Source organism: Periophthalmus magnuspinnatus, chromosome 15 (genome assembly GCF_009829125.3).
Source record: "Periophthalmus magnuspinnatus isolate fPerMag1 chromosome 15, fPerMag1.2.pri, whole genome shotgun sequence".
Classification (NCBI taxonomy): domain Eukaryota; kingdom Metazoa; phylum Chordata; class Actinopteri; order Gobiiformes; family Gobiidae; genus Periophthalmus; species Periophthalmus magnuspinnatus.
Window position 1 is genome coordinate 18,319,084 of NC_047140.1, and position 13,432 is coordinate 18,332,515.

Below are 13,432 nucleotides of genomic sequence, written 5' to 3' on the forward strand. Positions count from 1 at the left end.
CTACTTTCAGTTTATTTAGCAGCAACATTGTGCAATGGAATTTTAATTTCTACACACAAGGTTGGCAGAAGTAGGCAAGCACTTTGTATCAAGATCTTGCGAGATAAAATTGCCACTAGACTGAGAAACTGTTGTTTACAAGGGCAAAAAAACAGTGTTACAAGGACGGGGAAAAAAATCTTGATAGAATAAATAAAAATGGTGGGTCCAAAATTGTGACCTAAACTGCACTATTTATTATAAAGTAGGTCAAAAATAATGTTTTGTCAGGTCTTGTCTCATGGAAATTGTCTCACCCCATTTGTTAGTGAGCTAGTCATTTAATAACCTTCTCGTGTTCTTGTTGTGGGAGGTTTCAGTTTGAGGAACTTCAGGTTTGATACAACTTTAAACTTTAAGTCTAGTTGGATCCTATGAATGAATGAATGAATTAACCATTGGATTTAGAATGACAGAAGCAAGGCTGCCATCGGCCACTTCGACCACACTCCCACACTCACACACACCCGTATACACACACACACACACTCACACACACAGACCACACCCATTCTAGGCAATGCGGATGAAGTGCAACATTAGTTTTGCCACCAGCGTTCCACACTGACACCTGGTATTCTGAGTGGTCTCCTATCCAATACTAACCAGGCCCTGCCCTACTTAGCTGAGATCTCACAAGATCAGGCTTTGATAAGCCGGTATAGCCTCCCTTTGGTCCTATTAAATATTAATTATTCAAGGCGTTCATTATGACTTCTATGTCTTCCCAAAACACTTGACTATATAGTATGGACACAGGCTACACATTTTAGTACTATGTAAGCTTAAGATTGAATAATGAAATATTCTTTCAATAAAATCACATAGAGAGATTAGTGCTCGTATTCACGTGGGCCTGTAGCTCTGATGTTTCCTGCATTCCTATTGGCTTACATGTTGGCTGCCTCTGAAGGAGCCAAGGCCACCCGTGTCCTGTTTTGTTATAATGTTTTTATTCATCTGTTTCTGCCTTTTGTAGCACTTTCTCTTATCTCCAGTCTCATGTTTTCTTACTTGGTGTTACAAAGTTTGAGTTATTTTTACAAGATTATGGGAAGATTTTGAATGTTATTTTAGCTTATTGTGTCTGTCTGGCCTCATTGTCACATTCAGTTTGCACTTTGAGTCAAATCATTGGTATTCGTTGCTGTATTAAATGTAGTGAAATACTTGGCAGTTTCTCTGAGACCATCTGTTCTGAATGAGGATTCTTGTGTTTACAATAAAATGATTGTGGTTTTTGAAATGAACTTGCTGAATGATATAACACAGTTCAATGCGTTCATTTAGTTTTTGCTGATGGTTTGGTGAAGGCTTACTACTTTTGCCATTTGAAACTTAAAGGTAGACTATGTGACTATGTGACTGACTGTGTGAGATGTTATTGCTTTGCTTGGAATGTTCCACAGTGTGATATTAAACGTTTTGCTCTTGCATTCAATTGCAGGTGTTTTCTTGTTAGAACAAATACCTTGAGAAATTGACAATACAAAAACCTTGTCATATTGTAGAATATTTACTGCAAGGAAGTAATATCTCCATGGAGACAAGCAAGTGACAGAATTTCCACCAGAAAAGTTTCATGGTACAGCATTAATTAATGACCTTATATCTTCATATTCCCATATTTACATTTGGAATTTTATAACAGTAAATCAAGAGCAAATCTATATCATATTTGAAAACAACTTTTGTTTTCTTGCCTTAAGTAGTAACAAGATAAGCATATTATAGCAAGTCATTGTCTGTTGAGGTCAAGAGCACTAACTGCCCTGTTTCACAAATACTTGAATGGATATGGTTCAAGATAAGGCGTCAGTAGGGTTCATTGGCTTGTACATTTTAATTGTTTATTCTTGATGTACTGCAATAACCCAAATGAAAACAGCTTGCAGTCTTATTAGGCATTTGCTATAATAATTTAGCACTGGTACAAGATGTTCAACCTAGCTGAATTGTTTGAATGGTCTGGTCATAACATCCAAAGCAATTATCACATATGACCTGTCTACACTCTGTTTTGGAAAATCATTGCATAGGTAAACAGTGTTTTGTTATGGTTCATTATCCATCTTATGCATTATCTTTTTCAGAGACAACATTTTAGAGGCATTAAATGTTTATACAGCAAGGACGCCTATCTCTTCTTTTGTATCCCCCTATGCCTCTTGCCTAGCTGATTTAATCTCAGCATACTTCTACCCATATATTCACATAAATAAACATCTGTCATTGAATAAATGCAAGACAGACAAGTTTAATGCCATACTAAGGAACGTTCTAGACCTCCCACCTCCACCACACCAGAAAATATACATAGTTGCACCTTTTAAAAAGACCTTGTGCTGGTACCACCATCTGTATCATCAAGTGAATTATTACAGCTGGTTTCTTACAGTTTACTAAAGGCACATTATGAAGATTTTGCAGAAATAGAGCTCTTTTTGTAGTTGAATATTGCTTTCAGGTAAAAGATCTATGAGTCAATCTCTGACCACTATATGCATCCGTTGGCTTGCACCATATTGTTTTGTGAGATTATATGCACACAACAGTGAAGTCTCATCTGCATCACGTTTGCCTGCTGTCTTTCTCTTCTCTGGCTCCTTCATGTCCACACTTTTATAGTTGTGATCTCTGTTTTGTAAATGCGTTGCGACAGCTTGTCCACTTCAATAATCTACCAAGAGGCTCTTCTGCATCCCAATCCCATGTGTTTTTCTGTTTGGAGAAGTTTACCTTAATGCTGTATGAGATTTTGATTTTGTGCTTTTACATGGAAACCAAAGCCAGGATAAGATAGCTCACTTGTTCATGATACTCTCCCTAAACTTGTGGCTCCTCTGGGGGGGGGTGGCTGGATGTTGAAATGATCGCTCTGTTGAGATAAAAGTTACTGTAAACACAGCAATGTTCCCGACTTGAGTTTATCTCTCTCTCCCTGCACTGCTCTGGACTTATGAGGGATCCAATCTTGGAGTTTGGTTGCTTAGCAGGCAATGTTTTTCTTCATAATAGCAGTGCTTGGCTGAAATAACATTTAAAATTATTACTTCAATTGTGTTTTAATTATGGTTCAGTCTAAGTTTAATGTGTTTATAATGGGTAAACTGGGGGCTCGTGGCAATCGTAAACATAGGATAAACCTTATGCCCTAAAGCTCAAAGTTGCCATGATTATTTTTGTTCGGGACTAGTCAGCCATTTCTTTTTTGATTAGCCAACTATTCAAATGATTATTTCTATTGCACATTGAGATAAAAAAAAAAGAAGCTGAAATATGCTGACTGAAGGTTTTGAAAGAGATGGAGGTATTTATTAATTAAGGGGTACACATAATGGTTTCCTTTCCTCAAAAAAAATGTTAGCATGCTGTTTGTGTTGTTGTTGTCATACGTACCATATCTTTTGTCAACTTGTTTTGTTTGATGTAAGTAGAAAGCAATGAAGACATGGTTTCCATGTACCGCTCCTGGACGAATGAGGGATTACACTGACCAAGTAACGGGTGTCTTATTTATCAGAGCTTGAATATTCTTTTAAAACCAGAAGCTGAAGCTTCTACTATTTGTTCTGCAACTTTTAATTCAAGCATTTTATCCACCTAACTGCCTAACATGACAAGAGGCTGTATTAAACTTTCAAGCGCTCTTAAGTCAATGTGCTGCTGTCATTGCTCTGTCTTTGGATTGTGTTTTTGGCCTTGGTGATGAGTTCCTCAGAGGCCTATAGTGTTACTTATCTCCTCTCACAGGAAGCCAAAGGGAACATCCAGAAGGAAATTAAGTCTCTTGGAGGAAAACTTGGGTTGTATTTTTGGACTTTGGGTCATTTGGAGGAGATGAGCATGTGTCTGGAATCGATTCCCAGATACACAATAGAGCTAATTGCATGAGGTAATGGTTTGCTGTCAATCTTTTGTGGAGGGTTATACAGTGGCAGAGTTGCAGGCATTTTTACCTCTATGTGAAAAAAAAACAAAATTAAGAAGTTTATTGTTTTATTGGGTTTGATTCCCATGCTGTACGAGTCCATTCTGTGTTGAGTTTGCAATTTTCTCTCTGTGTGCTCGTACTGCATAGATTTCTTTTAGATGCTTTGAAAACTTGCTGGTCACTGATTTACTTACTGCCATCTGATTTAGTTGACTTTGTTGTACATCTTGACAAATAAAGTGCCATTTTTAATTTATTGTACTGATTTTGGAGTAGTTTGTACTTTAAAATGGCTAGTCACGATAATTGCTTCATCGACTAATTGTACAATAAATCGTAGCTGGAACAATTATTTTGGGGATCAGTATTTATCATGGGTCCTTTTTCTTTGTACTAGTGGAGAACTGTTTGTTTTTATGTAATATGATAAGATTTAACCTGTAACTTCTCTGACTCATCAAGTGCTTTATGTGTTTGTTGCAGCTTGTGTTCATTAACAATACTGTACATATGAAATTGTTTTTCGGTGGTAAATCCTTCAAGGTTTTTGTGTCGGTGGCATAATGGCATTCGATATTATCATTTATTGTCTATATATCCTTCAGCGATATATCATACTTCAAAATGTGTAATTGTGACAGGTCTAAAATGCTGTAAACTATTTCTTTTGTTCTAAAATAGATTATTTCAGTGTCATCGAGTACAGCAGACATTTCCAATTTAGTTTAATCCTACTTCAGAACAGCTTGTTGTTGTCGTCCTTGTCCTCTGCATTAGTTTGACTTTGTGGCTTTTTGAGAGCTCTAAATGTCAGCAGTGATTTGATACTGATTTTGTCTTGTGTCTCTCCGGATCATGTGCTCGGAAGCTCACGGCTCTTCCTTCAGGACACACTCAATTTAACCCAGTATGCTTGAATAAAACTTGTATCAAGCCTGTGGGGTGTATGGTGGCCAAAAGATCTGGAAACAACCAGCATTAAATATGAAGTTTAACATTTGATTGAAATTTTGTACAGTACGTCTATTGGGGGAAAGGCATAAACTCACGTGATGGGAGCACATGCACAGTGTATGAGACTGTTTGTTTGTTGCAGCAAAAACAAGGATTGATTTGTTGAGACAATTTGGCTCAAGGCCCCACATCCTTATCTCGGACATACAATTGCCCCCCCCCCCCCCCCCTCCCCTCTCTATCCCCTCTCTATCCCCTCTCTATCCCCTCTCTATCCCCTCTCTATCTCCTCTACTTGTTTCAGTCTGTACAGTGTAAAGATCAGGCCAAAAATCTAATTCAGCAATCAATAAGCAAAAATAATCAAATTCAAGCTCTGACAAGGCACCAGTGTCCCAAAAATATTTCCGGAACTTTGACCTGAAAAATTAGTAACATGTTTAAGTAGATTTTCCTCTCCATTCTCTTTATAAATATTATGCTAATACTATAAATATTATATTGTATAGTTTGTAATAGTACAATCTGCTGGTATTTCACTATATAAATATTGCATCATTTGGTTCATTGCAAACATAGGTCTGAACTGTGCTGCACCAATTAAAATGAATAATACATTAAAATGTATTCTATAGTGTTGCCCAGTGGTATGTTATAATTTTAACGCATTTTACGTTTTTGACAACTGACAAAATGTTTTATTTGTTTAAAAACTCATTTGAATACTAAATCAGAGTATATCCAAATGTTTGTATTCATTATCCTGCAATGCCGCTGTAAAAGTCAATTCTGTAAACTATGTACTATATGATGATTTAACTTACTATGCAAGTTAAAACTTACTATGAAAGTTAAATCATGGACAAAATCATTTGTTATAATACAAAACTACTTGTGTTTTGTTATATTTAGGCACACTTTATTGTCCATGTAGAGAAATTTGCCCTCTGCTTTTGACCCCTCCTTCAATACCAGTGGAACCATCACCAGATCTGTAGCTAGACTGGGTTTAGCAACAGCAGCTGTTTCCCATTCTCTTACCTATCATGTATAGTCCTACAATTTGGCATACAATTACTGACATTCTTCATTCTGAAATTGTGACAATGGAGGTACATTGTTTAAAGTCACAATTCATTCTGAACTGTAAATGCCACATTTGTTTTTACCTCCTCATATTAAAGCTGAAAGTCTATACTATAATGACATATTGATTGTTTGCCTTTGGCTCGGCTGTGTTGGTGTTTAAAGAGAAAATGATTCAGATTGTGGAAAGTGTAGGCAGGTTCCCATACGGCACCACACACAGTGACAATTATCCCTGAGGTGGCTAATCCAGGCCAGCTTCAAAAGTCCCAAAATAGCATGATTATATTGCCCATTCAGCATTACACTGCGCCAAAGACAAACAGTTGTGGAAATCTTGAAATCATTGTTGCAATAATTACAATAATTATTGAAATAACTTCCTGAGTCTTGTGAAATCCTCTGTTATGTGTTTAAACCTTGTGCCATTTGCATCATGGAAAGTAGCAATTAAAATGTTCCCGGTTCTGCTTGACTTATGTAATGAATTTGTATTGGAAGGTTCATGTCTTTGCATTTCATTATAGACACATGTTTCAGATTAATTGGACTACTTTGTATTCATACACAACATGTTATAGGAAATGTTCATTGGTGACAATTACTGAAATGTGAAACTGGTAAAATAGATATTATGTGTTCAAATCAAATGTGAAATCGAAAGCAGAATTATGACTTGTATATGACTTTGTGAGCTGAACCTTTTCAAAACCATCCATCCATCCATTTTCTTCCGCTTATCCGGGGCCGGGTCGCGGGGGCAGCAGTCTAAGCAGGGACTCCCAGACTTCCCTCACCCCGGACACGTCCTCCAGCTCCTCCGGTGGGACCCCAAGGCGTTCCCAGGCCAGCCGAGAGACATAGTCCCTCCAGCGTGTCCTGGGTCTTCCCCGGGGCCTCCTCCCGGTGGCCTTTTCAAAACCATAATTACCGTAAAATGTACACTTACTACACTACCTGGCCAAAAAACAAAACAAAAAATAAATAAGTCACTACCTGAATTTGAATAAGCAAATGTGTAATTGGATAAATACAGCAAGTTAAACTGTGTTATTTGACTGAAGAAATGGTTTTCTGACATATGCATTTCTTCATTGTTGACATTGTCTGATATTAGGTTGTAACTATAGATTTGTTGTAGATTTTAATACAGTAGGCATTTGCACAGTGTTTTGATTAACTTCTATAATAACACAACAATTAGTTTTTATAGTTTTACTTCAAAATTGTGTTTCTTGTATTGTACACCTTAAGGTTTTGAACCCTGTGGCTGCCAATTCATGTGTTAAAAAAGTAATTTTGTACTTGATGTATAGATTTAAAAAAAAAAAATCAAAATAAATATGTAACTTTTATCTTTTACTACTTTTTAAGAATGACTTGGTCTTGGTCTTGACTCTATCTCATTTAATGGAGTCATAACTACAGCTACTACTACCGCTACTTATTGTGTGTTGTCTTTGTGAGAATATTAAATTGTAATGTATAAACATAGTGACTGGCTGGACAGTCATCTGCCTCTGCTGGCATTAGCACCAAAACAATAATTTTTACTACAATAAAAATGTACAAGTTTCACATTTCCTAATTATAAATTTTTTTTGTCTTTTTATTGTCTTGTTCTTTGTTCAGGATGACTGGTCGGGAGTTCTTTACGCGTTTCCCTGCTCTGTACCCGTTCCTCTTGACTCAGCTGGAGGAGGCAGCAGCCACAGTGGAGAGGTGAGCTCATATAAACAGTCTGCTCCATCACAGTTCACACTTGTGTTTGACTTAATGGTACAACTCCCCTCTCTATCAGCGTGTTTGAGACCAGTCCAGCTGCACACTCAGACGTCATCCATTTACAACTAGTACATGTGACGTACTTGTTGAAGTAAAGGTTGATAAAGTTTTAGTTTGGAAGTTGAGAGACTCCTTTTTTGAAAGCAAAAGTGAACTTATGCAGCATTGAGTCATTTTAATTTTACAAGTGAAGAAATTTACTGTTTTTGGAAATAATATTCAAACATGTTTGGTTCCAAAATCGGCCATATTAACATCATGGTTTACAGTCTTTTCAACTGACAACGATTGCATTTTTTGGGTTGAATAATAGCACCACTTTCTGAAGCTATTGTGAAAGAAATACAACTTAATTTAGTTACATAGTGACCTACATAGTGGTATAGAAGGCATTACTGTGTTTCTCTAGGATTTGCTCAATAAATATAGAGATGGTAACCAACTATTCTTGGGAGCTTTTTAGTTCAGAATATATTTATTCAGGTTATAAAAAGTATTTTGTTTAAATTAACTGTGGAATGTTAGACACCAACCCATATTCCTTATGCATTTCTTGTACACATGACTTTAACAAAAAAAACAACTTTTTAACACATCGGTTAAATAACATAGTTGCATTGCATTACTAAAACTATCTATTTAGTAACTACTACTATGTGAGTACTTCACTTACCTTTGTATCACTGCAAACTGTTTTCAGAATCAGAAGACTTTTATTGACTTTTTTAATTAACTAGTTGTGTTTTTCATGTTTGAAGTACATGTGCCTTTAATTTCTATTCTTGGCCATTTGACATCCTTCAGCTTGTTATTGAGACATGCACAGCTGAGTACAGATCTGGGCAGTTTACAGTGGGGAGTTAAATCCTCGGAGGTTCATTGGTCTTATCTCTCTCTGTTCGGTTCATGCTCCCGTCTTTAAAAGCTCCAGTCAGCTCCCAAAGCCCCTTATCTTAATATGGATCCAATTAATAGCTGCACTTTTATACAGAGTCTTTCACAATCTCCCCCTCTCTACTTTCTGACCCTTGTTAAAGCATTCACAAATTTCCCACGGATTTAGTTCTGGGCTGTCAGACGTCCCACCAGCTCAGCCACCCAAACACAACAACTACACTAAACCAGGGCGAGACACTTAGTGGTTTTAGTCAATTTTGTTGCGTAAAGTATAGTGTATTCCTTTTTGTTAGGCCACTGTGTTTACAGAATAATGTGTCATTTGTAAGAGGAGCGTGTAAACAATTATGGCAACAACACAAAGTGTTCAGCACCAGCAGTTTATTCAATGTTAAAATTTAATTTTGTGTCCTCATTTTAAAACGTCAAAAAACATGATCTTATTCGACACAGCGTTAGCTCTGGTTTAGGTCTGAGTTTGTCGTGGTTTAGTCTGGTTTAGACCTGGTTTAGACCTGGTTTAGTCCTGGTTTAGTCCTGGTTTAGTCCTGGTTTAGTCCTGGTTTAGTTCTGGTTTAGTTCTGATTTAGTCCTGATTTAGTCTGGGCTTATCCTGGGCTTAGTCCAGGCTAAGACCAAGTTTACACAGGCTAAAAGTTAGACGTGGTTAGTCCTGGCTCCTTGGCCGCATTGGGTTTAGTCGTGGTTTAGACCTGGTTCAGTCCTGGAATAATCATCGTTTAGAGAAATATTGCAATGAAACAAAATGTGTGTTGGGAGGCATTGATTTTTACAAAACAACAGTTCCAACTATTTTGAAATGCCTATAATGCACAGCATGTTTTGCTGCAACTCTCAGGACACAAGGTTGCTGGTTCAAACCTGGTTTAATCCTGGTTTCGACTTAGTTCAGTTCTGGGTTAGTCCTGAGTGACTTCTGGGCGTCACCTAGTTATGCTTTAGTCCAGGGTTCTGTCCTTTTAGGATAGACCTTACTTTACTTAACCCTGGTCTAGACAGAGTTCAGACGGAGTTTAGTCGTCAGTTATTACTAACGTCTGGGCCATACCACACCTAGATCTAGTCCTGGTTTAGACCTGGTTCAGACCTAGGTTAGATCTGGGTTAATCCTGTATGTGTTTGACTTTTATATAAGACTACAGTCCAGTGTTTTAGATGGTAAATTAAATTGAGCATGCTCATTAAAATACATCAAACATAATCTACTTCCTAATTTGGAACAGAAGGGGCTGAATAATTCTTTTTAGCCAGGCGATAAAATGCATCACTCAAGATATTATGCATCAGTGTGTTTTTTGTTTTGTTGACACGGAGGAATTACTCACCATCTTGCTCTTGAAAGTTTGAAAATCTATTCTTGGATCTTAAATGATTCAATTTTAGATGAAAAACCAAAATGTCACACTGATTAGATATTTGATTAAAGGAGGTTTATGTCAACAATTGCAAGAATTTGTGGTTTTGTATTGTAGTCTATAGTTTATGTAATATTCAGATGCATTGTTGTAAAAAATGTACCAAAATTTAAGATGCAATTTGAAATTTCATAATATTTTTAAATTTAGTTAAGGCTGCAATGGATGCCCTCTCACTCCCCGACCACACATCTGACATTTTCTCACTTGCTCCTTGTATCGGCTTACTCTGACACTAACTTACAGTCACTGTAACAAAAGGTTGTACAAAAGCTGCTCATTCACGTGAGGCTGTTCACAGCATTAGCTTAAAGCCTGTGACTTTATGTATTATACTAATATGTATGTACTTTATGTATTTAGTCCTAATGCTGGATTTCCTCACTTCGTCATTTGCCTTCTCTGTGGTCAAAGTGCATTTACTATAGTGAACAAATGATTCCCATTTTGCTGCTTTGGCTCATTAAAAAAGTGAGTTGCCTGTAATTTAGATTCAGAACTCCCGCTCTGCTTGGGAAGCTTGGGAGTGGGCTAAACCACTCTCCAACAGGGGGACAGCTCTGTGCTGTGAGAGCGGAGTGAGCAGATGAGACGTACCATACGCCTCACGAAAATGTGGGCTTACTTCATCTAAAACACAAACATCTATGCCTATATTATTCAAGGCTTTAAACTTAAAGGTATAGCTCCAGTCTAGTTACCAGATCAAATGAAACAGTCATCAGAACTCACTCTGACAGTTGCCGGATCCTGTTTTGGTTTGTTCCAGCTCAAATTGAGCCCTGCGTAGAATTTCCAGTTTGGCGTAAAACATATCTTCACTCAGTCAAGCCATTTTCATCCCTCCACCAGATAAGTTACATATAATGCACCTTTAAAGCTACCATCTGCAATTATTGTTTTGTCACCACTAGATGCAATCTACTTTATTGCTGTTTGATAGTGTGCCAGAGTTGGACGGACAGAAGACCAGAGAGCAGAATCTCATAAATGGCACTAGGCAAGTTTGATGTAATAATAATTAGTTTTCAAAAAAGTATTACAACTACAAGTGAACCTAAGTTGCTGGTGCTTTAAGCTGCATATAGAGGACCCATACATGTTTTTCTCATCTTGAGTATATAGGCAGCATGTACTGCAGCAGCAGAGACATTGATTAATGATTGTAGGTACTGAGATGTAGGTAGTGAGAATTCTAAAGCAATTTGTCCTCATTACAGTAGGGATATATAACTTTTTGTAATCTTAAAAAAAACATTTTAGAAATCTGATCTGCATTAGGTAAGTGTAATTGTGTCTTGTCTATCAGTAGGATAGATAAGACAAACCCACTAACTGCATTATAGGTTTATTTCTGCTGGCTTTGTTAAATAACCATCTTGTCCTCAGTGTTAAATTCCCTTCAATAAAATCTCTCTAATAGGCTACAGTTTGTTTCTTTTTATGTGGCGTTTTGATTCATATCTTGGAGTTGCAGACTTATCTTCAAAAGCTATTTCAGGTGATGGATCCACATTAATCTACTCTCACAAACCACGGCCTTATCTGCCTCTGAGTCCTGCTCCAAGCCAAACACTCCTTTATTACACACACATTCCTCCAGTGAACTAAACAAAACTAGGCATTCATTTTGCATGTGAAGATATAGGGCCCCTTAGTCTGGCTTTGCAGCTTAATATCTGTCGGCTAAATTTAGCATGATACTGATGTTTGAATATAATGCACATTAGTTTTTGTCTGTCTAGACTAATGAATTGGTGTCATGGAGAAGTTATGAGGCAGTTAAATGCTAATGGGTCTGAAACTAATGTCTTGTATCCAATGTATGAAATGGAAGTTATTTCTTCTAGTGGTTCTCAAAGTTTAAAAGCGTTTCACAGTTGCTAAAAATAGATGACATCACATTGCAAAGCATTATGGGATACCTCCAGATTTAACATTCTGTAACATTAACTTGTTTTTCATATTGTTTAAATGTAGAATGTGCAAATTGTGCCGGTTTGTCTAATGTTGTGTCAGTTGTAAAGTGGGCTATTGAACTGGTTCATACTTGTTCTTGAGCAAGACACTTGACCTAATCTATATACGCTGTGACTGAGTTAAATTGGAAGCTTTTTTGAGAATTAAATATAAATACCATTTGCACATATTTCTTATCAGGGCGGTTGTAGCTAGTGGTGACTTAAGTGAATGAATAATGCAATGTGCTGTAGAGCTCTGCAGATTTGGTTTGAAAGTATTGATGTTAATATACGTACTACAAATATATAGACAAAGAAAGACTATTAGAAACTCCACAACAGATGATAATACTCCAAAATACTTAACAGCTCTAGAAAGCCTTTTTTGTTATATCAGGGCTAGAATAAAAATATGGTTGTAGGATATATCTCACTCTTAATAGTGTGGGTTTTGTATGAATAATTAAAGGAACTGTATCTAGTCTGTGCTTTTACAGTCATTAAAAATTATATTAAAGATTATATGTATATATAATTAAAATCAAAACTAAACTATATGGACAGCATATACTGCAGCAGAGGCACTGATTAATGATTGGCTGCAGGTGCTGGGTTTAGATAATTAGGACTCAGATCAGAGAGCCCTTTTAACCAACTAGTTATCAGCATTGAAATTGGCAACCCAAATGAGAGACTCATGTGAGACTCATTCTGCTTTCTAATTGGATAATATTACTGAGAACCAAGACATTAAATTATAACAAAAACAACTTTGCCATCATGTCCAATGCTTTTTCCAAAAATAAATCATTACAATTGTTATCAGTAAAAGGTGTATTCAGTTTGAACGTGGCTTCCTCATACACAGCTAGGCCATGTTTATGGAATTTAGAATCAAAATCATGCTGCACTGTTGAGAGTTGCTATGCTATGCTAACTTCTCATTGACCCTTTATGATCCATTTTATTTCCTTCATTCTTGTTTTAGCTGCAAGTAATCATCACTAATAATATTTTGAAAAGGTCTAGAAAATTGCTCTCCGGAAATATTTAATTTGAACGTTGATGAAATGACTCCCCGTCTTGTCTTCATCTTGTCAAACGCCGAGCTGCAGCTGTGTCCCAGTGCGGTCCAATGTGTTTGTAATTGTGCTCTGTTTTGGTCAAGGGTTATGACATCACTTCCTGTTCCACTGTGCTCCCCTGAACTGAGACACTAAACACATTAAAACACTCACTAATTGGTCCCCCATTACAATTCTCATCTCAGCTCAGCTCTCCTGATAGACAAAAGTTCTTAAAATGTGGGCCTGTTGTTGCTCTGTTGCAGTATATATTTT

General features: G+C 36.9%; 1 protein-coding gene across 1 annotated transcript in view; it reads left to right on the plus strand.

Moving 5' to 3' along the window:
• The window catches only part of thada (THADA armadillo repeat containing), a 131,311-nt gene that overhangs the window by 31,574 nt on the left and 86,305 nt on the right, over positions 1–13,432 (plus strand). Inside the window, exon 27 of the mRNA XM_033979701.2 lies at positions 7,646–7,735. Coding sequence (XP_033835592.1) covers positions 7,646–7,735 — 90 coding nt within the window. The remainder of the gene's footprint in view (positions 1–7,645; positions 7,736–13,432) is intronic.